Source organism: Calonectris borealis, chromosome 5 (assembly GCF_964195595.1).
Source record: "Calonectris borealis chromosome 5, bCalBor7.hap1.2, whole genome shotgun sequence".
NCBI lineage: Eukaryota > Metazoa > Chordata > Aves > Procellariiformes > Procellariidae > Calonectris > Calonectris borealis.
Genome location: NC_134316.1, coordinates 1,568,805 through 1,595,238, shown reverse-complemented (window position 1 = coordinate 1,595,238; position 26,434 = coordinate 1,568,805). Strand labels below are relative to the sequence as shown.

The 26,434-nt window shown below is 42.5% G+C and overlaps 3 protein-coding genes across 3 annotated transcripts in view; 2 read left to right on the top strand and 1 right to left on the bottom strand.

Annotated features, from left to right (window-relative positions):
• Positions 1-21,083, bottom strand: part of FANCM (FA complementation group M) — a 79,918-nt gene extending 58,835 nt beyond the window's left edge. Inside the window, exons 1-4 of the mRNA XM_075150678.1 lie at positions 20,451-21,083; positions 19,551-19,723; positions 18,966-19,043; positions 18,111-18,269 (exon numbers count right to left, since the gene is read on the bottom strand). Coding sequence (XP_075006779.1) covers positions 18,111-18,269; positions 18,966-19,043; positions 19,551-19,723; positions 20,451-20,946 — 906 coding nt within the window. The 5' untranslated portion in view covers positions 20,947-21,083. The remainder of the gene's footprint in view (positions 1-18,110; positions 18,270-18,965; positions 19,044-19,550; positions 19,724-20,450) is intronic.
• LOC142082560 (heme-binding protein 2-like) lies at positions 1,647-12,514 on the top strand. The gene is made up of 5 exons (XM_075150676.1): positions 1,647-1,872; positions 8,768-8,859; positions 10,156-10,297; positions 11,721-11,904; positions 12,343-12,514. Exons 1-5 carry the CDS (start codon positions 1,647-1,649, stop codon positions 12,512-12,514), a joined length of 816 nt encoding a protein of 271 aa, XP_075006777.1.
• Positions 21,084-21,147: 64 nt separating the features above from the next.
• Positions 21,148-26,131, top strand: FKBP3 (FKBP prolyl isomerase 3). Its single transcript, XM_075150675.1, has 7 exons — positions 21,148-21,326; positions 21,393-21,494; positions 21,576-21,683; positions 22,067-22,202; positions 23,200-23,267; positions 24,868-24,965; positions 25,889-26,131. The coding sequence occupies exons 1-7, from the start codon at positions 21,216-21,218 to the stop codon at positions 25,941-25,943; spliced, it is 678 nt and encodes a 225-aa protein (XP_075006776.1). The 5' UTR covers positions 21,148-21,215; the 3' UTR covers positions 25,944-26,131.
• Positions 26,132-26,434: the final 303 nt, after the last annotated feature.

Sequence of the window (26,434 nt, the reverse complement as noted above, 5' to 3'; positions counted from 1 at the left end):
TTTGCACTGTACACACTACTTGCAGTGTACATTTAAGACACTACCTGTGACATGGATCAATTCATGTTGTGACTTCAAGGTACCTACCCACAGAAATGTAGCTGCCCCATGAAGAAAGCTCAGCAGCATCTTTGTGAGGGAAGTCTAGTAATTGTCAAAAAATACAGTCCACTTCAGCATGTTTTCAATGAGTCTTGCAATTCTGTGCACTATGTAGTTGACCATGAAATCAAATCATCAGGCAACCAAACACTTAAGCAAGCATCATCTCCAACATTTGTCAAGGGTTTGCCTTCTCAGTGAATTTCAGATCAGGGAAGAGCCTGTGATGTTGACACACTGCCCACAACTAAGAGGCCAAACATCCTCACGGTGGAACTACCTGCCTTACTTACCGCAACCAGTGCATTCCACTTTTCTGCAAAAAAACCCCACATGCTAAATTCACTAGGAAAGAACTGTTCTCTCAGAACATTCCCACTGGCAGTTGTTCCTCCATTTGCAAATTCTCAAAGAAACAAAGTCCTTGGCTGATCAGCTTTGGCTGACAGAAGAAACACTTTATAGAAACTGCAGGATTTCAGTCTGTAGTGTCAGAAGTACACATCTCTGGATTCTAAGGCAATTAATACTTCATTGTCACACCAAGATCAGCCCCTGGGGTTAGGTAACCAAAGCTGAGCCTGGGAGAAAGATACTGATCAGGAAGGGGAAAAAAAAAAGAAAAGGGAGCGGGGGAGATTAAGCATCACATCACAGAGTCAACAGTTACATCCCTAACCTTTGGTCTCCTCCTGCAAGCATCTCAACAGTGTACAGGAGAGGACTATTTTCCTATTATTCTAAAATTCTAAAAGCCCAGAGGTTCCCCTTTGCTGCCTGCACAAAAAGGACCACAACACTTATTTCACATTAAATTTAAAGTTAGAATGAAAGACAACTACAAATAAAACCACATGCTCCACAGAGACCCCTGATTCAAATTCAGATCCTGCTTTAATTGTCATAGCCATCACCATAACAGGTCTGCTCATCTACCTCTTTCTCATAAAGGCTTGCCTCAGCAATGGCAAAATTACGCAGCTGTCAGCTTCCAAAGCTGGATTTTCAATACCAAAATGACCCATGGCTTTTGCACTCCTAACTGGAGACAGTTTCGAATGACCTCGCAGACATCCTGAATAAAACGAAAGATCTGTCTTTCAAGCAGGGTTTGAAAATATTAAAAGAAAGTCACAATAAAGAAGGACTAACAGGACATGAAGAGCAGTGGGGAAAAAAGATGAAGAAGAGAATAGCTATGAAAGAGAGCATGAGTTAGTAGCGAAAAAACATACAAAACAAACTTCTTTAAGATCTATAGTGCCTGGATCCTACAGCACCGGGTGAAGCTACAGACAACCAGGACCGCTAGCAAAGTAGGGCTGGCGGTGTGCCGGCACCACCGTGCCGCAGCTCTGCCCTGTTCCGCCAGCCCTACCCCCGGACGGCACGGCGCACCTCCCTCCCGGCACTGCCCCGGCGGCGGGCGGGCGGAGGCGGGGGCCGCCCCTGCGTGTGCCCCCCCCGCCCTCAAATCCCCCGGCAGGGCGAGCCCTTCATAAAGCGGCGCGGCGGCGACTCCGCGCCCAGCCCGCCTCTGCGCGATGGAGACGGGCAGGTGCCGCATGAGCGGCGCGGAGCCGAGCGCCCCGGCGATGATCACGCTGGAGGACCTGGACGGGATGGCGGAGGAGAGCCCCGACTCGGCGTACCACAGCAACGGCAGCAGCCTGGAGGAGGAGGCCGAGCGCATGGAGGACGAGGAGCAGGAGCGGCTGCTGAGCTACTGGCAGAGCGTGGGCAGGGGGCACCAGGTGGACGTGCCCCGGGGTAAGAGCCGGCCGGGGCGGGCCGCAGGCGGGCAGCGCTCAGGCCGGGCTAAGCCGCTTACACCCACAACAGCCCGCGGGGCTTTAGGGGATTAGGGAGGCGGTATTTCTGAGCTCACCGGCCACTGCCGTAACCTTCCCAGTTACTTCTGACCTTCAGTCCCAGGCTGTCCCTCCCGGCAGCTCCGTGCGCTTCAGCGATGCTGGTGACAAGTTCCCCAGTGGGAGCCCCCGCACGCCTTTCACGCGGGGCCCGGAGCGGTGCTGGCAGGGCCCGGCGGTGCCACGGCAAGGCTCTGGCACCTACAAACCTCTCCCCTCTCCAGCGAGCCCGGAGAGAGCCTGTCTTCGGGGCTGGGACCCGGCTGTCTCCCTGGAGAGGGTGTGGGGCAGGGCCGGGAGGAGCAGGGGCCCCATCCGCTTCCTTCACCTCCCCGGCTGCCCCAGCAGCAAGGCTGCCGCCGGAGAAGGGGCTCGGGCTGGCGTTTCAGCCGTCTGAGGGAGATGGGTGGTGACACAGCAAAGGCTGTTGGCGATAAACGCCCATCGTAGTTCCATACACAGAAAGTCTGAGCTAAAGCTTTGCACAGGGCGATTCAAAAGATTTTTCCAACTTAGAGAAGCGGCTGTCGTAGTAGTGGATTGACCTATTTATACTAAAAAGGACTGATGTGAGTTTTCAGTCTTAATTAAAAGTTAAATCTGACTACCTGCAAAAGCATTTGTCTCAAGAATCTCTCCTTACTGTAGCTAAGAGGTTAGTGCTTTACAGAAAGACGGTTGAATTCAAAGATGGCACAGAGTAAATAAGTAAAAGCATCGACTTTGCTTTCTGACAGTAAGCCTCCCAGGCTTATCTTACTAAGAAATTGTTTATTTTCAATTCTAAGAAAGACCAAAGAATCTGAAAGACTGTACCAAGTCAGGTAACTCATAACAACCAGCAGAGAGTAACTGCAAACTTTGTTCATTCAGAAACTTTAACTCATCTGCACTGTCCTGCCTAGAGAAGTAGAGAGATCTTCAGCATCTCTACTGCTCAGATTAATCACCTTCAGAGGATGGGAAGCAGCAAAACCTTGAACAACAGGCTGCGCTAGACACTGCCAAAATGAAACGACTGTTATTTAAAGACATTTTCTATATTCCAAGACAGCAAAGAGGGTACAACCTCCTTTTCAAGTCATGCCTAGAAGTCTCATCTTATCTTTCTAATGTTTTAACAATGAAAATTAACACCCTCTCAGGTACTAAAAGAAGGGCAAGGTCAGTCTGAACAGAGTTCTCTGGCTTGCCTTGCTCTCACTGCCCCCTTCAGAGGGGTTTTGGATGCCCTGCACCAGCAGAGCCATCCCATAGTTTCAACACGCATTCCAGCAGCCGCGGGGTTGCGTCTGTAGTCAGAGCATCAAATCTGACGGCTTCTGACTCTACAGGGGCACCGAGGGAGGGCGAGAGGAGAGGGGCGTGCACGAGTGAGGCGTGAACACATGGATGCCAAGTTGCTCCTTAAGAGTAGCTTTGGGTAGCAGAAAACAAAATTCCATCCCACAAAATTATCTGGTATTCTGATACATAGTGAAACAAGGCATTGAAATTCCTAAGATTTATTAGGTAGGGTGTCAAGTCTCGGAAACATGTCAGAAGTAGTAATTTAGCACATTTCAGTTACTGTATTATAGAAGGTTTACTTTGGAACGCTAAGCAAATGTTACAAATATCTAAATAGAAAATATTATCTTCAGGTATTGTCCAGGGCAATATGTCAAGAGTGGACTGCATCTCCACTAGAACAGCCTAAGAGAATTTGCCAGATTAGTTTATGTGGTCCATTCAAAGTTCAAGCTAACTGTTAGTATCCATGTTTAGTATCCAGTCAGCTAAAGTGTATTTGAGCCTCAGGGAATACACAGAGGAAACACAGGGCAACTTTCTGGGAGAAATCCTCCCTGTCAGTAGGGAGTGGACTGCCTCTAGTGTGCCCCATCCAAGCAGCTGCCGTCACTGAAACCATGGTGTAAGAACACACAAGAACTTTACTTGGCTGACTATTGACTGCCAGCCTGGTAACTGTGCGGACAGAGCATTCGAGAACTTAACAACAGGATGCATATTTTCTGTAGTCTAGTGGTAAAGTCTGCAAAATAAGAACATTACCATCCCTCTCATCAATAGTTCTGGACTGCCACAAGCTCTGACACCTGTTTTGTTCTATGGTGACAATATACCTTTCAAAAAGATGACTTGCTTTGTAGTGTTCGTTAGCACCTCTTAAGGGTAACAGGAACACTGTAAGCATTCTAAAAAAATCTAAGATTTTGTGAGATGTGAACAACAGGTATTTATATGACTGGCATTTCAATTTATCACTGTTAACAAGATCTTAATCCTGTAGACAGACTGATTGGCCTATGCCAAACCTTGCAACAAGAAGGTAAAAGAAAATTAAAGGTGCCGGAAGGTATAATCTAACTTTCTTGGCTTGAAACTCCATTTTGTCTACTCCCAGTGGAAGCAGAAAACATGCTACTTTTAAAGCATGTTACAGCATGCTTTACTTTTAAATTTCTCAATTCTAATTTGAATATAAGAACATTCATTAACAGGCAAGCTCAGGAAAATTGCTACCCATCAAAACCATCTACTTGCTAAAGCATAAAGTTGTATAAAGATACTCAGTGTACAAAGCAGCATGCTCTGAGGTCAAGTACCCAGCTCTAGCTCAAAGTTTAGATCTGGAATTGCAGGTGGTTTTCCAATGTACCTCTCCTGCTGAGGTTACCTCAGGTGAGTGGCAGCAAGGCTCTGCTGGTACAGAGGCTGCTGGACAGCCATCTCATCTGTCGGGTGAAGGATGCCTGCAGGGAAGGACTACAGAGTCTCCATCACCAGCGATGCTGCCTCACGCTGAAGCCCACCCCAGCCCAGCACTGAGCCTGCTTCCAAGATGGTGCTCAAAAACACCTCCCAGCGCTGTTTCCCAATTACTGTCTCCAAGGTACATGTCTAGTGGTTCGTTTCACCATGAAGGTTTTGGCTCCCAGCATTACAAAGGCCATCTCCTCTACTCTAGAATGACAAAGTTATGTGTGCATGTACACTATTTAAGGGCACAGCTGACAAGTATATCCCACTTCAGTGACACTCCCAGCAGGTCCAATCAGACACAAATTAAGACGTGCAACAATTTAAATTGTTCAGTCTTGCTGCTATGCACAAGTCTTGTCAAGTGTGCCTTATCTATATAAATCCTTTTGTAAAGATTTGCCTCTTTCACAATACCTACTTATAGTAGCAACAGTAATCACAATTTTGAAATTTAATTAAATGAAGCCTTTACCTAGCTACACTGCTACAACTCGTCTTGCCTTGTTTTGTCACATCAGTATTCAAGTTTGCATGCTTGGACTGACAGATGACATGTCAAGCAACTCACTTGGTTTTGGGCAATACAATCTAAGTATTGTCCAGGTTAAGATATTTATAATCCAAATGTTATACTGTCATGCCTGACAGGCATAGATTCATGAACTGAAGAATAAAACTCCGGAAAGGACTTTAATTAGTTGTAATCCCTACCCTATGCATTAATATGGAAGTAAAAAACCCACACAGTTCTCAATAAAGGAATCAAAAAATAGAGTTAACATTTCTAGAGTCCTAAAATGTTTCCTAGTTCTTGAGTACTCTGTGGAAAATTCAGTGCTGAAGTCTAATCTACTTCTATTTTTCTCTCAGCCTCCAAAGAGATCAATTTTACCTGTCAGTTATTACTTACATTTTAAATGTTTCCCAATTACATTTTTTTAAAAATGTTTGAAATTAACTGAAGTGTAGCTTTCTCCCCTTTATTAAAAGGATCTTTACTGTTCCAAATAGTCTTAAAGCTAAAACCCCTGCACTGGATGCCAGGAGATGCAGGTTCAATTCCCAGCTCAGCTACAGATTTACTAAGTGACCTAGGCCAAGTTAATTCTCCTGCATCTTAATTCTCCTCTTCTCTGAAGCATGGATAATACTCTCTTCCCCCATCATCCTGCCTTTTCCACTTAAGATACTGAGGCACTTACAACACCCAAGAGAAGGGCTCTTATTTCAGTTGAAACTTTAGTCCTTTTCATGCATGTCTGATACATACCATGAGGTAGTATGGCAGAAATTCACATCCAAACTTTCAAACACTGTCTAAAAATTAAGTTTCTAATCCTCTATCAAAATGCCTATATTACTTCAACTTTTAAAGGCAAGGGACTAACTCTTTTGGAAGAGAGGCTTTCCATTCCTAAGGCTAACCCTATATACAGAGTTTCTAAGCCTGTCTGTTAGGGATCAACTTCTAAGCAGAATTTATTTATGAACTGCAGCTAGAATTGATGTCAAGGCACCCATAGTTGCAAATACACCTAATCCAACCATATTTAAATGACAAAACTGTAGGAGAACAGAAGTACTAGAATACGCTAGTATTATATATGCAAGCGTAATATATTTGCTCCTTTTATCCATTTGAGCTTGGCTGGGAAGTGTAACGATTAATACAGACTGGATGATTACTAGTGTCACTATATCTAGAAACAGAGGATAGGTTCGCTATTTAATTTCTTACAAAATGTGAGAATCATTCAAAAAGTCACAGCGCGTTTCAGTTCCATCTCAGTATTGGTAAGCGAGCATGCAGGTGCTTAGAGTTCTTCAACGACAGTCAAGTATTAACACTCTCCTTCACATACTGATCCGCCACCAAAATGTGAGAGCTCAGAACAGAAGTGATGACACGTTAGACTGTACTCCGAGCCCTTCTTGTTCCAAAGGGCAAGACAACAGACAATGGCAATCATAAGAAGTATGCAAAACACACGGTGTCCCTATTAGTCAAATAAAGTCCATACATTCCATTTAATCTTTACTAGTGCTTTATGGTAACTATGACTATTTGAGAACATTGAACCACTGGATTTCTTTCTGCCAGGTGTAATGGAACCTGACAAGACAGAACACAAGTTACGAAGCTTGCTTTGCTCTTCTCCCACCTTTATATAAGTTATGTTTCAATTTTGCTAGAATGTTAATATTCACTCTAAGTTAACAGTCTTCTGCCTCTTCCAAACTGAAATAAAAACTTTCATTTAATGTACTTGGTATCTAATCAAACAGCACATAAAACTACTATGCAACAAAAAGAAATTGTGTTAAATTGACACAAATTTATGTTCCAATTTCTTTGTTAAACAATCATGTCTTCTTAAGATACAGTTCTTCAGTGAAGTGTACATTGAGGAATTTTAAGTTTCCTCATTTTATATTTCTTTAACTTAACAGGACATTTTCCTCCTCCCTCATCAATAGTTTCAGCACTTTCCTTTTAAAGAAAGTATAAACACCTATTTACACTAAATAGGTATAATATGTAGAATTAACTAATACACAACTATGTAATAATTTAGGGTGTAAGGAGCCCCTGGAGAACTGTAATCTAACCCCTTGTTAAAAGCAGGGCTAGTTTTAAAGTTAGGTTGCTAACTTTCAGGTTCCAGGTTGCTCAGGGCCTCATCCAGCTGACTTTTAAGTTTTTCCAAGCACAGAGGCTCCATAATATCTCTGGGCCCCTCTCCCAGTGGTTGATCACTCACACTGTGATTTTTTTTTTTTTTTTTTTAATACCTAATCAGAATTTTCTATGTGGCAACTTATGTCTGCTGCCTCTCACCCTATCACTGTGTACCTCTAAAGAGTCTCGGTCTTCTCCACATCCTTCCACTAAGTAGTGGGGACTGCACTTCGATCCCATTTCCACACCCCACCTTCACTTTCTCCCTCCAGCCTGAGCACATTGGGTTCTCCCAGCCCCTTCTGCGCTTCACCCTGCCCTAACCAGCCGGGTGGCCCTCCACCAAAGTATCTGGAGTTCATCAATGCCATTGCTGTACCATGAAGCCCCAAACCAGGCACAGCATGTGAAATGCAGCTTCACGAGCACCGAACAGAACCGTCGCCTCCCTTGACTGGCTGCAGTCTTGCTGATACAGCCCAGTGTGTTTCCTGTTCTGTGAAGTCTCCTGAAGCTACAAACAAACATTCATGTTCTTTTCTACTTCTTAATGAAAACATTTGTTTGCCTTTTATTTTGAAATTCTCCCCTCCTGTGAGGTCTTACTAGAAGGGCTTGCATTAAAAAAAAAATAAAAATTATGCAATTCACTTAAGACCCAGAACTCCACTTTAGGTATACAGAAGCTGGATCACCACAGCATCACAGCCGGAACGCTCTCCATCAGTTTCGGTTATAACAGTCCCAGAGCCTGCACCTAGCAGCGAATCATGGAGAAAAGCGGTGTGGTAGCTGGGCAGCAGTAACAGCCGGGTAGCCAGGACACCCAGCTAACATCCCAGCCTGCCTGCGCTGCACCAGCCGCCCAGCCACTGTGGTTCTGAGTGACAACACGGCCCTCACACCCGACACCTGTCCTGACTAATGAGCAGCGCTGAAATGTGCGTAATATCAAACGCTAAAGTAAAATATGAGACATAAAACATCTTTCAGAAATGACAGTTTCTGCAGTAGTATTTCCTTGAACCTGTGAACAAGAGCAGCCGACTCAATTTACTTCTTCATGTGGATGCACATTAATCCAACACCGGAAGAGTTGCTAGAATTGGCAACATCTGCACAGAGCCAGAAAACTGGGCACCACCAAAAGCCTTCCACAGATGCTGGTATAATTGCAATATATGAGGAGTGGGAGAGCAAAATCTGTTCCTAACAGTACAGAGACAGAAGTCAGTTAACCTTTCCCATTAATATTGAAGACCAAACTAAACTTGTTGCAAAAACAAGATCCCCAGACTTATTTCTACAGCTTCGGGTCTAAAATGGGAAATGTGTTCTTTTGTTGCAGACATGGCAGAGCCAATTCAGCAGCTGACCAGAAATAACAATCCCCAGGGGAGACAGACCATCCCATTTACTCTGATCCAGCGCAAAGAAAAGGTACCATTTCCCTTCCCAGTTGAGGTTTTAACAGTGTTTTCAGTATTCATACCTAGCTTCCAAAATATGTTTCTTTATAAAATTATTTTAGCCATTTAGGATTTTTAACATCGTAAGTGCAAAGCATTATAACTGGATAACTACATTTCATTTTTAACATCTCACCACTTTTACATGTGTGAATTTTTCTTTTTTGTAAGGTAGAAACTAGCAGGAATGTCAGAAGATGGCCAGGAATTACAATTTTTGTGACATTTGATAATTGATTTAACAAAAACCCCTCATATTTTGATATTTGAAACAAAAAAGGTCTATTTTCTTCATTTAAATCAATGCATTTGCTTCTTTACACAATCACGTTAATAAAATCTTAGCAAAGAATACTTGAAAGAGATTAATATCCGAATTTAAAACCAAACAGGTACTTTTATATCATGGGTCATTATCAAACAAAGCAGCAATTTGCAAATCCATCTTATCAAAACCATCTTATCCTCTAATGAAAAATTGAAATTGATGTCCAGCAAATTGTTTACAGCTCAGGAAATGTGCAAACAAGCGTCTAACCTTAAATACATGACAAATCAAGAAAATCTTCACTAACCATGTATGAAGAATTCTTGTCACATTTCTTTTAAATAGATCTATATAATTTGAATTTATAAATGTCACAATTTGATTAGGTGTATTTAATCTAACAGTTTGGGACTCCTGACTATTTATGTTGTAATTGAATGCTTGAAAGCAATTTCTCAGTACTACTGTAATAACAGCAGATAAAAAATAAGGTTATTCAGTGTTAATTGCAACTAAACGTTTAATACTGCAAGTCCAAAAGATGACAGTTCCTTATTTAAAGGGAACTACCTAGAACTCTGCTGAAATAAACTTTGGTCGAAGATCAGCAGCATATCCTTTCTTGATTTATATGAGGAAGGACTGAAATTCACGTGTTCCTTTCAAGATCATTTCACTGACAGTTGAAAAAAGATGCAATTGTACTCAAGTAAGATGCATACACTGCATTGGTTTTGGAAATCTACTTATTATATACCAGCTTGGACCTTGAAATAAAGCACATGTGAACTAAGTATTAAACAGAATGCGCTTAAGGTATAGCTGACACTGACACTTAAAATCATTCCTCATGCTTGCTGTTCTCCTGGTCATACACCTAGAGAAGTTAATTTCCTGATGCTAGAAGTAAAGCACTGAAACACTTACTTTTATTTGTTTGCGCAGGTTTTTTAGATGATTAACTTAAAATACAAAATTATTATCTTACTGTGTTTGCAGCTTGGAGATCTGCTTTATGAAAAACGTCAGTATGGAAAAGCCAAATGGGCTTGTATAAAAATGAAAGAAAAACAGTATGAACAGAGCATATGCCTTGGATTCATGAAGCTTATGAGGTACATTTGTGAGCAGAATTCCTCAGGTAATTGGTACCACAATTCTACATTAACGTTAAAACATTGTATTTATGCATTAGCTCCTCCTAATTGGGGAGATACTTTTATTAGCTTTTTCCAAATACGCCACCCTGTCTATAGGGACTTTTTCCTTTAATACAGCCTTTCCAGCAGAGTCTAAACCAAAGTGCTGCTCCCTCTACATACGTGCTAGCAGAAAACATCTGCAGGAAGCCATCACTGTTTCCAGGAGCACTGTGACCATTACAACTGCCTGGGAATTGACACTGGCTATTTTTGTAGGCTGTCAGCTATAAATTAGGCTTTTGCTACAGAATTTTAGTGGTTTCGTTTTCACAGCAGTACTGAAATCGCCTATTCTAAGAACCTATTCAGAGTGTAATGCCAAAAGAGACCATAATGTTTTGCCTCCTTCGTTTTAGTTTATGATACTTGAATGGCGCATATCTGAATGGACACCAAAAATTTGTGTGGTTGAAGCATATTTTCTAGAAAGATAATCCAGTTTTAACTCAAGTACTTTGAAATAATGGCAAGTCCACCGTGTCCATGATAGCTTGTGCCTGCATGAAAAATGTGCACCTAGTTTCCAATCCAATTTAATCTGGTTTCAACTTCCAGATATCAGTTCTCATTTTTTTCATTCTCCAGTTGATTAAAAAGTTTTGCAATGCCCAGTGTTTTGTTCTGTAATAGTACATGTGTTATTGGCAAGTCAACCCTTAATTTTCTTTCCAAGAAACTAAAAACATTGATCAGGAAAGCTTTTCCTTAATCGGGTATTTCCCCCACTCTCCTCATTCTTTTAACACTTCAACATGGTTTAAAAGTAATATTGGCTCCAGAACAGTGCAGTTTTGTTTTCAAACTGTGTACAAAAGCGAAGTTCCTACTCCTAGTCATCACTGCTACCTGCATAGTCAAAACAGTCAACCTTTTCCTATAGCATTGCAAAAATACAGCAACATTTTTGATAACAGCAAATCCTAAATGAAATCACAATGCAGCCGCCTTATCTTGCCTACATTCTTTGTTCCCAAATATTTAAAATATGACACAAGATCAGTTTACAAGATAAACACAACCTTCTTAAGAGGGGGAAAGAAGTTAAGTCAAACTCCTACATGAAAACAGGAGAGCTCACCAAATACTACGTTTCAGACACACAGGCACACATATTTGCACATGTAGGTTTTAGAGAGACAGATATATATACACACACACATATATATACAAGGCATAATAAAATGCTACTTCCAACTTGGAATACACAACCCCACTTTCCAGAACATCCTACTGAATTCCTTTTAGTAACAGAACTCTGCTCTGTGGTACTCGCTTTTTATTACTCAGTATGAGTTCAGAACTCAAGCACAGTATGTAGACCTTCTTTTGTGTTTTCTAAAGAGTCATGTATTGTCTCCTCAGGACTGTACTTGGGGATAACAATACCCATTGTGACCATAGTCCATACAAATGAATCTCAATCGGAGATGACACAGTCAGTGACAGTAGCGTACTACCTGCCTGAAGTGCTGCAGGACGAGCCACCTCATCCTTTTGACTCTGACATAATCATTGAAGAATGGCCTTCTACTATTGTTTATAGTAGGTAAGAAACATTTTAATTTTGTTCTAGTAAAAAGCGTAAAAAGATGCAGTTTTCCATTTGGGCACGTTACATCTTTTAAATCAAGTTCTAAAAGATAACAAACGGTAAAAGTTGATTTTTAGTAATTGTTAAAAGCTGCCTGCTTTAAGAGACTGGGATATTCAGGAAATAATGGTTACCAACTTACTTGGGAAAATGATGCATCTGTAAATGCGAGATACAATAGCATCTCAAAACACAGACTGTTCTGTATAGCTGGGAGCAAAGTGTCTGACGTATCACTGAAACCGTTAAGAAAAAACTTACGTGTTTGAGATCAATCACAGTCAGGTAGTATCATTTGCGAAACATGACTAAATAATTTAGAAGGAGGCATTTCTAGGCTCTGGAAAAACTGTGGATTTTAAAAAGAACTTGATATGAAGTTGATTCTTACAGGAGCTTCAGAGGAGTCACTAATGAAGACTCTATAATGAGAGAAATAAACCTGTTGGCGGAAATTCTGGAGAGTCCCGAGTTGTGTTTGCAGGATACATTCATCATTGCAGGATATACGAACCCAGCTGCTGCCAACCGACACAATGAGATATGGTTCCTTCAAAGACCATAGCCTCCCATTTCTGATGCCTGTCAGTCACAAGAATCAGTTCTCATTTACTGGCAGAATCTTACAGGTGAATCACGTGATACTAGATATCAAACCGTCAAAGATTTTAGAAATGTGGCTTTTAGCCAGTTTAGCAAGGCAATCACTCCAACTTAACACCTGAAACGTACACAGTTTCCTATGTCAACTTTTACAGTTTTTAAACAATTTTTACAGAGATTTTTAGCACTTTAAAAGTTAGTTCACCTTATGTTTTTTGACAAGATAAGGGAGACAGAGACCTCTCTCCTCATCCGCTTATTAGCATCTCTAGACTGCTTGTGGCTTGGGACGGTCCTAGGGGAAAATCCTGGAGCCCCTGCCCTGGGCACCTAGAGCTGCACTAGCTGCACAAAGACCCTGCTGGGGCTTTCAGTGGGACACACATTAAAACCACCTCGCACATGCAGGCAGTGCTTCAGAAAAATAATGTTCAGGTCTTAATTTCTGAAGAGAACTACCAGGGATTAAACCAAGGAGTAAGACTAGGCCAATGCTGACTGCTTTTAACATCATCTGTGGAGCAGAGATTCTTAATGCTTACCTCAAAAAGCATTCAACCAAAGTACTTTTAACCTTGAGAAGAGACCAAGAAGGCAGAACAGTCCTAATGCTTATTAAAGTCTTGATAGCAAAAATTACAGGTTACCTTAATCACACACTCATAGTAATCCCATGACTGTATGCGGCATTCCCAAACAGAAAGTGGTTATTCTTAACTCTTCAGTTTTCTGAACACTTTCATCTTATAACTTCGCTGAATGTTAAAACACTGCAGTTGAAGTAAGTTAGTTGTTCAGTACTTTTTACACTCCTCTGGCAGTACCACACTATTAATGTTAGAAATGACACAAATATTCCACAGAATCACAGAAAAAAACTAAGCTAGAAGTGACCGCTGGCAGTCACCTGGTCCAGCCCTCTGCTGAAAGAAGGGCCAGCGTTGCTGGCAGAGCAGGCTGCTCAGGGCCTCACATGGTTGGATTTTGAGCATCTCCAGGCGTGAGGAGCTTTGTAACCCCTCTGGGCCCTGTTTCAGTATTTGACCACCCTTACTGTGAGAATTTTTCTTCCTAATATCTAATTTTCCGTGTTGCAGCTTGCTTCTTTTACCCTTCATGCATATGATAACTTTTCAAGGAGACAAATGCTAGCCTAGCACGCTGTGACTGAAAGACAAGCTCACGTAGTTCTACATGCATCAGAAAGTCTGAAAACAGCACTTGTGCTTTGCTACGTACTACAGTTAAAGAGCACCTACTGCACTTTAGAATCAGGGTAGCAAAGAGTTTTGCTCTCAAAAATCCCTTCTTAGTGTCTCCCGTTACAGATATGATGGTAGAGTTTAATCTTAATACTTAATAGAAGTAAATGTCTTCTTACATAAAATTTCATGAAGTATATCACCAACGTTATTTATTGATTATAGGATTTAGGCTTTGAACAGAGCTTTTGTGTTCTTCAGTTACAACATACAAAACAGCAACCGGAGCCAGCGTCTGGTAGCTTACAGTAGTGCTAACTGGCAAACAGAATGGATTTGTGTAGTACTTCTGACTGAATAAACGTACAGGTCTCAAGAACTTTAAGCCTCCTGGTTCCGCAAGGCTCTCTGCTGCACAAAACTGACTTTATGCTTAACCTAAAACGTCTTGCTGAGCAGCAGGATCAGAGAGTGCCGGCTGACCCTGGCTGATTGTGCTTAAGTGTGCCCAAGGTGCTCTCTGGTGGTTGCTGCCCGCAGAGATTACTAGGGGAGACAGCAAGGAGAAGTGGGGGGGGAAGGAGAGAGAGAGGGAGAAAAGCCTTAGTTTTAACACAAACAACTGATAGTCTTTGTGGGGAGGAAAAAAAAAAAAACCAAAAAAGCAATCCTCACTTTCTTCTTCTGAGTGTCTGATACCCCTAGCTGTTCAGATATCCTGCACTAGTTCAGCACAGACATTGTATTGCCACAAATTAACTGGATGTTAAACTGATGGAGGGGAATCTCAGAAAATACCGTGGGTTTGGAGTCTTTCTTATTCCAACCAGAAAGCTGTCAAATCTGGTTTGCCAGGTGACAGAACAAATGCTTGTGCCAGTTGTGGCCACAACTAGGAACCAGTTTGTCTGATGTGCTAATTTAAATGCACGTCAAACTACTTCTTACTTAACAGAACAAGAAGATGAAGATACCTGTCATGTCTTTCATTCCTCTCAATTTGTTCAAGATACAGGATCATAGGCAGGGAAAAAAATTCAGACTTCCTTTTCAATATGTTGAATTGTTTCCTGTTCGATTTTTATTTATTTTGATTTAGTTTTAACATTTCCTCAGATTGTTGGAAATGCCAGCCAGTATTAAAGTGAAAGCTAACCAATTAATGGAAAACAGTAAGAAGTTTTTAAAAACTGAGTTGAGTAGAGAGCCCAGGGAGGCATTAAGTAACAGGTTTTGTTTTGCCCTCACCTCCCCCAAGATTTTTATAAGAGCAAATAAAAACAATTTTCACCTTTGACAAGATTTTATGGCAAATTAAAGAAGTTTCTGCAATTTGATTACTTTTGCCAGAAATTATTTTAATGCTTTGGCACAACAAATGTCAAATAGCTATTGGAAGTAGTTAAATCCTCTCACCATAAAGTACTAGTTTGTACATATTTTACATTTTAAATGTCTACTGCAAAAAGCATTTGCTATATCTTTTGTCTCTTTCCATAGGCAATCTTCACCTAAATACTTCTGTGACTCAGCTACTTGTAGGTATGTTATAGAAACATTCTTGTTACTGAAACATAAAAATAAGGTATTTATCTGGATGTGCTGATATCCTAACTGCAGCAAAGTGTTCAGTGTTGTTTTATGTAAAACTGTGAATTCCAAGATAGTATTTATTTTGACTTATGTTAGATGGTTTCTGCTGCTGAGAAAGAACCAATTAATCTTGAGTTTGAAGATACACTTTATGGCTATGGAACATTGTACCAACTTCTGTAAATGGCTCTCACAAGCATGGGCACGAAGAATTATGTTTTTTTTCACTGACATACAATAAAGTTTACTTAATAGTAACACCTGTGAATGCCAAGGAAATGTTACTATTACTCAAATACATCATTTTAGAAAGTTTGAAAACATCATGTCAAGCATGATTACCTAATTCCTGTTATCAGAATAGGTATTCTATTATCCATCCATGGCTCTACTTTGTAAGCCATTAATAAATGGATTTTCACTTTTAATTTGAAGTTATTAGATTTCCACTATTCAAAAGAGATAATAAAACAGAATTCATCCATATTTTTGGAAAATTAAATGATGTAGCCTTAACAGATGAATGTTGTCCTGCATACTGTGTATTTTTCAAACAAACATTAGTGCCTAAAAAGTTTATTCCAGCTGTTGTGATACTCAGGGCCTTGCTTATTGTATTTATACAAATATAAACATAATTTTTCCAGCATTGCTGCATTGTGCTGTTTTACACTGTCCTTCATTTTCACTGAAATGTTGTCTTGTTTACTGTTACTGTTTGTCAAAATTAAAGATAATGATTCTATTGTGCAGAGTACACCTGGCTTTCCTTTTTTTAACAGACATACAAGTCCTTTTGCTATCTTTCCTTTGAATGGAAGCAGCAGAAGTCACAAGTTACTATTCTGATTTTACAAGAGTCGTTTAAATCCCAAATTTGAAATGGTTGCTCTAAGACACAAAAAACTTAAATAACTTTCAAAGCACATACATTCTTTGAAATAAACACGTACATTTGGAGCTATATGTCTCCGTGCTGCAGCCAGCAGGTCTGCTAGCAAACTCACTCCTCCTCACTGCAGAAGCCATCTGCAACCCCATCTTTATCAAGTGCCCAGCACAGTCTCCCACAATTCTTACTGCAGCACAGACTGGGGTGAGACTGGTTTCAGAATCAAACTGTAGAGCAGCAGTTCTTAACAAAGAGTGATGTATGTATCAGAGTTTTCTCCTAAATCCTGATGCCGTTCAGAACATACTTCACAACTGATTCTTTTGGTGGGGGACAGGGATAATGCAACATGTGTTTGTTGCTTCTATGGCTCTCTTGATCTCAAACCCATCCTGATCTCATACCACTCAGAAGCCAAAACACAGGAGCATGGTAAACAGTGTAATTTAACTTCAGGGCATGGCCGAGGTCCATCGCTGTGCTGCAGAAAACTGCACAACTACAGAAATACCTCTGCAGAAACTGAGGTACAGGAGCCACTTTTGAAAGTGCTGAGGTCTCCAGGACTAAGGCTTGGCTTGCCCACGAACGCTGGAAAAGGCTGGGGCACCATCCTTTCACACCCTCTGTGCTGCTACAGTGGGTAAAAGTCCTATTTTCTAAGTAAAGCCGTAGCAATACAAATGCAAATACCAAATCAAAGAAAGGAAATAGAAACCAGTGAAGCCACCGTGACAATTTAGTCAAAGTTAGTCTATACTCCTCAATTACACCAGATTAGCCAAACCTAAGTGCTTATTTCAGCTTAAATCTCAAGTAAAACACCTCAAATTAAATCCCTGCGCTCAATAGGAGCATTCAGAGGCACCTGTAGTGACGCAAAACTATCTTTAAAGTTCTTGCTATCTTATCAGTGGAACTTCCTCAATTAAATACACTCTCAGGTTACTGGTTTGAAAACAGCTGATACAATTCAATCTAGAAAGTGAATGAACAAATTTGCCTTCCAGTGGTCTTCACATATACTACACCAAAATCATTAAACTTTAACCAAAAGCATACTCTAAGGCCAACAGTGTGATACTAACTTAATCCAATTTTTTTTTTATGTCTCTTACCAAAACAAGAACATACATTTTGAACTTTTCAAAGTGGTATCTTATGTAACACCACTTGTCTACTAGTACCTCACTGAGAAGACACAGTCATCATTGACTGGCTAACAGTTCTGGTCCCTGCTAATCTGTCCTATATTTGGGCATTACCTACTAGTAAAAAAGAAAAGAGAAAAGCTCTCAAGAGAAAAATTAAAAACAAACAAAAAAAACAAACCAAAAAAACCCTCAAAACACAAAAAACAACCACAAGCCCAAAAAACCAACCAAACAAAAAAAAATCAAGGAGAACTAAGTACACTTACAGAATGACTTAGAGCTCTAAAGAATATTCTTAATCAGAGAAAATGTTTCAGTCAATATACAGTTTTCATAAGGCTGGCAATAACCTGGACAACACAAGCACGGCCATTCTCAACATCTTAATAAATTCAGAAGCCTTCAGTTTAGGTCTCATGTCAATTTGCAAGGACTCCTGAAAGAGGGTGAGAAAACTAATTCAATTGTAAGTTTTCCACCAGAGCTTTTTAAGATATTGCAAGGTAACAAGTATCATTGGTACAAAGTGAAACAGCAGCTGCTGTAGTTGAAACCATGTTTTTTTGTTTGCCTTATACTCAAAGGCAAAGTTAATTGCATAGGAAAGTGTTACCTTTATAAGTTATTGCTAGTCTAGACAGAGATGTTAAAATAGGAAGGGAGATTGTATATTTAAAGATACTGTCCATTTAACAATAATAAAATGCAACAACTCACCCGGATGTAGGCATTCTGAATTTCTACCAATTCTTCACCAAGTGGAACAACAATTTTTTCCACTTGTCGCTCATGAGAATAAGGCTGAATTTCTGGAGAATCTTCAGCACATAGCTCTATCTGAGCAATGAGTAAGTTGGAAATAACTTGCTGCACAGCCTGTTTGAGAAGCCACAAAAAAGACTGTATTTGCTTGTTAACACTCCAATGATGCAAGCCAGTATTACATGAAAGTAACAATTTCCATATTTTAACAGGCCTTGAATATAATTGTAAGGTAAAGGTACCTACTGCCTATAGATGAAAAATGAGAGACTCTCCACTTAAAGTTCTCAGGTAATATACAAAGAGCCAATATGGTAAGTTCATGAATGCAAAAAGCATGCAATTGCATGAGGGCTGGAGTGACAGAACTCTCCCTTTGGCTTTGGGTGTACCATGAATACCTCATGACAAGTAACCTGGAGCTAGGAGCTTAAACTGAATTTAGATGTCCATCCGCCATAGACTGAAAACCTAAGCCTCACTTACATTTACCCAACACACTACACTGAACAGAATACGAAAGCCATTTTGCATTGAGAGTATATTCTTTTTGGTTCAAGTAGGTTTGTATTCTCAAAAACTAAAAGGTATTATATCTTTTTAGAAAAGTCAGGAAATAAATAATACAAAGTCTATAGCATGAAAAAGACAAACCCTCAACAACTAATGGACTGTAAAGAGATTCAGTTTTTATGTGGAATTCTAATAGACTTCAGTATCCTGCACGGTGTTCAAAGTGTATCAAACAGTATTAAACATAGCTTCTACTGAAACTTTATTATTCCAACCATGCAAGTAGATTTAACTCACCTTTGTATCACTGCCTGGTGTGGCACTTAGGGCCAAGATCCGAAATTGATTTGTATACTTGCTTAGTTCCCTTACAACCTAAGAACAGGAAAGTTTCCATTAATCTTAAAGGAGATTATTTGCTCATACAAACTATATTGATGAAAATATCCACTAAGTAGAAAGAGCTTAACAAAATATTCTAAAAATATCTAAATTCAAATGGGAACCAGGAAGTGTTCCGTTTATAACCATTTTATCCAAGAACACTTAATCTTGATTAAGTATATTACCCCAGTTCCATTCAGCAGAAAAACCTTGGTAAATTATGAAATGATTTTTCACTTGATTTAACAATAAGATTAACAGCACATTAACTCAAGTAAGCTGCCAAAAAGTAAGTTTGAAAACCACTCTAAAAAAAGTAAATCATGGATGATTAGTCCCATGAAATCTGAACAGAGATTAGATGACAACCACCATGCCGATCAGCATTCAATCTCCCTACAGCAATGATGACAGTGACACTTTATGGAGATCCTGTAAGCGATTTTGGGGGAGGTTTTTTATAATCGTGAGACAAGAATGGAGTGACTCCAGCATTACCTGACAGTAAGCGTGATTTCCAAGGGCTTTGTGGGCTTCATCAATAACCAAACATTTAATCTCTACAGCAGGACATGTCCCACGAGAAAGATCATTGACCATTATTTGAGGTGTAAGGAAAAAGACTCTCTTGGTATTCCACAGTTCCCTCCGACTGAGAGCTTGGGTTCCCCCTGAAAATTAAAGAAATAACATTAGTAAACTGTTCTGCTGAGAACATACACGACCCATGACCTGAGAACAACAGCAGAAGGCTGACAGCGCTGGCAGACGCATGTCGGCTTTGGGAAGTGAGTGCCTTTTGAAATAGCAGACACCTTGATGCTATTCCTATCTTCAGGGAAAAAAGGTGAATGCAATGACTAGGAAGATTTTTTGCATTAAAACACTAAATCCAGAACCATGGAAAACAAGGCTAGAAAGCTCAAGGTGCCCCCTCGCCTCTCCAAGTTCTATACCTAATCCACACCATCGCTGACAATGATTTGCACTTAAAAACAGGTTATGGATTTAGTCATTAAGGCTATTACTTCAGTAAGCAATAAACTGTAGTTCACGGGGTTTGTAAAAACTTTAAAAAAATTAAAAAAAAAAAAAAGCCATTATTCTTTGTCTTACGTTTCATACAGAGCATATTTTCTGTGCAGACATTTACACCTTTGTGCAGAAACCCCAAGGCTCTGTGAACCACAGGGCCGCACCCCAGAGCGCCAGAAAACAGCGCTTCATCACCCCTATATTGGTGACCTGGGGTTTTAACTATTACCCCTAAAATTAACCCCTTAAAAAAATCTTCTGCCAAAAAAAGACGCAGCCTCGGTATTCGCGGCTCCTCCGAGGCGACCCCCGAGCACGACGCGCCCCGGAGCAGACCCGGCCCCGTCCCTGCCGCCGCCCTACCTGTCATCTCGGCCATGTGCCGGGCCGGGATCCCCATAACGCGGGCGCAGGCCTCCATCTGCTGAGCCACCAAGGGCTTGGTAGGGGCGAGGAAGAGCACCTTGCCGGAGGGGAACCAGCGGTAGAAGTTGTACATGACGACGGCAGCCACAAAGGTCTTACCCAGCCCGGTGGGCAGACAGACCAGTGTGTTACCCAGCAAGGCGGCGTGGGCCATGCGCACCTGATAACCGCGCACCGGGTAGTTAGTGGGGTAGATCCAAATGGACCCCGCCGCCGCGCAGAAACCCGCTACCGGGCTCGGGTCCGCCGCTACCGGGCTCGGGTCCGCCGCTACCGGGCTCGGGTCCGCCGCTACCGGGCTCGGGTCCGCCGCCGCCGCGGCCGCCACCAACAGCAGGTCATCGTCTGCCTCCGCTGCCTCCGCCTCCTCCGGCGCCTTCCCGCCCGCCACCCGCCAGGCCTGAGGTAACGTGCGCTGCCGCCCGCCGGTCATCCTCCCTCAGGGCGCCGCCACGCCGCGCGGCTCCCGCCCGCTCTGAGGTAACGCGCGCCAACGCGCACAGCTCGCCATTTTCTCTCAGCGCCGTCGCTTGAAAACCCCGCGGAAGGCGCCGCCGGGACGAAGGGGTGGGACGGGCCGCCTTCCGTCCCACCCCTTCGTCCCGGCGGCGCCTTCCGCGGGGCCGACGGGAAGGCTGGGCGGTGCGTGAGGAGGAGGCGGTGGCAGAGGAGGGGGAGGAGGTGGTGGTGGCGGGCGGGAAAATGGCGGCGACGGCTGGTCCGGCGCAGCCCTGGAGCGCTGAGGAGCTGCGGAGCGAAGCGCTGCCTAAGAAGGATATCATCAAGTTCCTTCAGGAGCACGCAGCCCAGGCGGTAAGGGCGGTGAAGGGGTGGGCGGTGGGGGGGGGTCCCTCCGCCGCTCACCGGCGTGTCTTGCAGTTCCTGGCCGAGCACAAGCTGCTGGGGCAGGTGAAGAACGTGGCCAAGACGGCGAATAAGGAGCAGCTCATCGCGGCCTACACGCAGCTCTTCCACACGCAGGTGCGGGGCCGGGGTCGCGGGGCTGCGGGCTGGGGGCGTCGGGCGGCGGCTGATGGCTGCCGCCCCTCTGCCTCCCTTCAGCGGTTTAAGGGCACGGACGGCGCGGAGAAGGTGACGGAGAAGGCGAAGCCCGCAAAGGCGGAGGAGGCCAAGGGGAAAGCGGCGAAGCCCGAGGAGGCCGTGGAGGAGGTCCGTGCGGCACCCCTGCCTCGCGGGGTTTGGGCGATCGCGTGGGGCAGCCAAATTAACCCGGTCTTCAAAAACCTGGTTACAGCAAGAAGTCTAGTGTCTGTACCATGCCTTAAAACCTTATGCGGCTTCTGTAACTTGAATTAATATGGGCCCTGTGCATCTCCCCCTAAGCTTGTCTTTGCTGAAAACTGCACCTATGCTGCTATATTTTCCCCAAATATTACAGCACTGCAATAACGCACGAACACTTTAAAACGTGCCATTCACTAACATTGCATGTGTTCATTTGGTGCCTTGAACTAAGTGGTTGTTCAATCCTGAGTGTAGTCGGTCTGAGACTAGTTAATGCAGCAGTCATAACTCTGTTTTTATAAACTTAGGGGCCGCCAAAGTATACAAAATCAATTTTAAAGAAGGGTGATAAAACCAACTTTCCGAAGAAAGGGGACACTGTTCATTGCTGGTATACAGGAAAACTACAGGATGGAACAGTCTTCGATACCAATATTCAAACAAGTAAGGTCATATTTATACTGTTTGGCTTTTGTTGCAAATGCACATAGAGCAAATTAGCTGGACTTATTAAGCAGACTTGGGCAGGCATTTGCTTCTGGAAGGTGTGGATGGTGGGAGTCCTGACAAACTGCTTTTGCCATCATGTTGTTGGCAGACTGGGGGTGTCCCTGCAGCCCGCTCCTGGAGCCTGATTTTCCATGAGGGAATGCAGGGCAGTATTTTAGGACTGGTTGGTGTCAAGTGACACCGCTGCATCTTGCCAGATCTCACATTTGGCATTCTCCAGGCTATAGATAATGTGAAATGCGGGAATTTAATCAGTACTGAAACTACTTCTGAGGAAAGCGAGTTCCTGCTCAGGGAGCTTCCTCTATCTATGGAACTCGAGCACCGACAGTGGAATTAGCGTCTCTAAATAGACGCATCTTGGTGTGCTTCTGTAATAAACCCTTAAACATGGAGGCACTGGAATGAGAGTGATTTCAAGTAGTCTGGTGTACCATATCCACTGTGGAGAAGAATGCTGGTATTTTTGTGACAATTTTTCGATCAGAGGATTTAGGTGTATGAAGTTCTGCAATACTAGAAACGCTTTTCCAGCAGTGATGTCCAACACTGAGAGGAACAGCAGGGCTGTCACTGGAATACTGTTTGTGAGTCATTGTACTTGTTGTATGGTGTTGTACGTTCCCTGTTGACTTTTTTTGCTTCACTGATGTGTTTATGGCTTGTACCATCAACTTCAGTAATTCAGAAATGAGTCTTTGAGGTTCACTGGATCAGTATCTGAAAGATGCTCATCAACTTTAGCAACTTGAACATTTAATGTTTTTAGTGCACCACGCTAAATTTTCCCCTAAAAACCTGACAGTGGGCTAAAAATAATATTATAAGAACAGATATTTATATAAAACATGATTGTAACACTAATTTTAGACAGAAGTATGGTATGTGCTGGTGTGATGTTAAAGCAAATGAACATAAAACTGTCTTTCAGGTTCAAAGAAGAAAAAAGCAGCCAAACCTTTAAGTTTCAAAGTTGGCGTAGGAAAAGTAATCAGAGGTGTAAGTAAACCATTCCTCAGAACCCAGAAAGTTTTCGTTCTGCAGGATTTATGGCTGGGGTGCGAATTTTGAGCTGCTGTTGTTGTTTCTTGTGGAGGTAAAAAGGCAAGTTGAAAGCATTTACACACGCAGGATGTAGTATTTATTCTTTACGGATGCATTCATCCGTCTGCAGCATCATTCCTCTCGTTGAGTAGTCTGTGGAGAACAGTGTAACAACGATGTGTTCCTCAGGACAAGCACAGCCTCTTGCGCCTGTCTGTCTAGTGCTTTGCACAACAGACAAGGTTATCGGGTTCCCGGGGCTCCATCGATCGGTGTGCTTTAGTCTGTCAGAAGACTGTTTTCTCTCAGCATCTTTTTGGTATTTGCCTCGGTGCCTCTTCATGTGTAGTTCATCCGTTAGCCCTGAACTGGATGCTGGAACTCTAGATTCTAATCGCTGTCATGCACTGAAATGAGTTGCAGTTTTGATGCTGTAACTCCTCTACTCTGTCCAGCACAGAGTGCTACAGTCGGGGAGGTGGAAGCTGTGTGAGGGAAATATCTAGGTAGACTAAAAGCACTCAGTAGAAGAATTGAGTGTTCTGCATGCTCATCTGCTTGCTTACATCTTGAAGTCACAGACAGCGGGGTGAACTTGCTGTGTCTGGGAGATACCTGCTTATGTGCAAAGCAAATGAGGTGCTTAACTGTCTCGCTGCTGCTGAGCCAATGGTGAAATTGGAGGTGGTCTGCACAAGGTGAGAATGCAAGAAGGGTCCTATGCTTACCTGACTTTAAAAAACAAAACAAACGCAATCCAACCCAATAGAAGTGTAATCTTCCTATGCAGGAAAAAGGCCTTTATGGGTGACGGGATTGGAGCTGGGAAGGGGAAAATGTCCCTGGGCTTGTGGCCAGCACTGCAGAAGCAGCCGTTGCCTGCGTTTTTCTTTAGTCTCTTGGCGTAGCGCTCCTGTGTGTGTGAGTGCCAGATATCTTCCTTAGGCAGTTACAAGGCACGAGCTGCAGCTGTTCATTGTGAAACGTTGATACGGTGCTAAGCTGAATGCCAGCTTTGGGCAGCGCGAGCCAGCCTTGAAGAGGGACAAGCACTGAAGTAAAATTAGTCTTTAAGCATAGGCCTTTAACAAATGCTAATCCACTGATACTGCAGAATGGTAGGGAAACGTGCGGCAGAGAGAGACAAACCCCATGGCACTGTGTGCGTGATGGTCTGCTGTGAAATGCATTCTGAAACTGGATACGACATTGAAACGAGCGTGTTACTCCATTGGTTCGCTGATGTCTTCACAAGATAAAAGCACGAATCGAACTGTGAAATACAGTAGAGGCTATTGTGGGAGCAGGGAACATCAGCCAAGGGGGAGCCTTTTCACCAATAAAAAGAATGTGAAACTACTACACAGCATACGCTCTGGGATGGGTGAGCGTGCTGGAGAGAATGATGTGGTATTGCACAGGTACTCACAGGAGCAAATTGGAAAAGTATACAAAATGTGCTTTTTCTTGAGCTCTGTAAGACTGCTGTGTTCTTCTGTTGTTTGTTTTGGTTCTTTATTTTTGCTTTGATTTTTTTTTTTTTTTTTTTTTTTAGTGGGATGAAGCTCTTTTAACAATGAGTAAAGGAGAGAAGGCTCAACTGGAAATTGAACCCGAGTGGGCATACGGCAAGAAAGGGCAGCCCGATGCTAAGTATCCTTCCACAGTCAGTTACTCATTAAGTAACTTGGAAATGCTTGGAATGAAGTGCTTTATGGACAGGGATATAATGGGGGGGAGCATTCACTTGTTACTCATAGCAGGCTTAGAATGTTAACAAATATAAAAAAATTCCGTGAACTTAATGGATGGATGAAATTGCCCATTTGTTTTGAAGAAAAACTCGTGTAGGGAGTATGACAGAGGAAAACTTGCTATTGTTTTCTGCCTGCTTTTTACTCTAGCTGCTTCCAAATGCTTATTCCTGCAGCACTGATAGGGATGCTAACCAGTGTAGTAGGGAGGTGGGAGGAAGGAAAGTCACCTGCTGCAGCTGTAGGGACAGCTGTTAAATTTTGGCTAGAAGAACTGGTTCTGGGATACAGCTGAAATGTGGGATTGAGTGAGGAATCCTGCAGTGTCTTATGTTTCTTTTCTTACCAGCGCTTCTGGAGGAAGGGAAGTGATTGTTCTCTCTTGCTCGAATCCTATGTCGTGATGATTTTAAAGGATTGTCTAGAAATTCTTCCCTCTGTAGTGGAGTAGGACAGTCCAACCCCCTCTCAGAGGAAGACCAGCGACTGCGGCCCAAAAAGAGAGACAAGGCTTAGGCAGTTCAGGTAGGGCGCAGCTGCTCACCTTCAGAGGAATGGGAATACGGAGAAGTATGTCTCCGTAAAGGTGTATCTGCAGAGCTGTACTCAGCGTCTCATGACAACTCATGTTAGACAGCAGCTGTGGTTCCACATATATCCAAGATGTTAAAACGGGTAGTGAAATACAAAACTGACACATGAGAAACAGGACAACAGGTGGTAAATCACTTAACATTGATTGGTGTTAACTGTGGGGGGGTTGTTTTGTTGGTTTGTGGTTTGTTTTTTTCTCTTTAAAGCTTCCTTAACTTGTGCAAACAGGATTCCACCAAATGCAAAACTTTTCTTTGAAGTGGAATTGGTGGATATCGAGTGAAATGAAGAGTTTCCTTTGCTGCTGGGAATCCATTTATGATCAAGAAAGCTTCTGACAACTGCAGTTTTGCTCTTGTAACTTCAGGATATAGTTACAACTGTGGCCTTGTACTGAAATCAAGTTTGTTTTCCTTGCTCCCCAACTGCTGTACAGTAACATACCACTAAAGAAAACATAGTTTATACATGCACGTGACTCCACTTCTTTGTGTATATGATCACCTTAAAACTTCTCTTACTGTGGGGGGAAATTGCATAGATCTCCAGCAAACTGTTAAAGGAGAAGTAGACCCATCTGGAACTACCACGACTGTTTTTATTGTCCCTTGCTGTACTGAGTGATCTGTAACTGAAAAGCATTGACTTCGATACCTAGCCCAAGTCTGCAGCACCGCGTTTCCCTTTCAGCTTTATCTTCTCTGTAGCTGCTGAGTTTCACAGCAGCACTCGCCCAACAATTTTAGTTAACCTAAGATATTAGAAGAGGAGAAG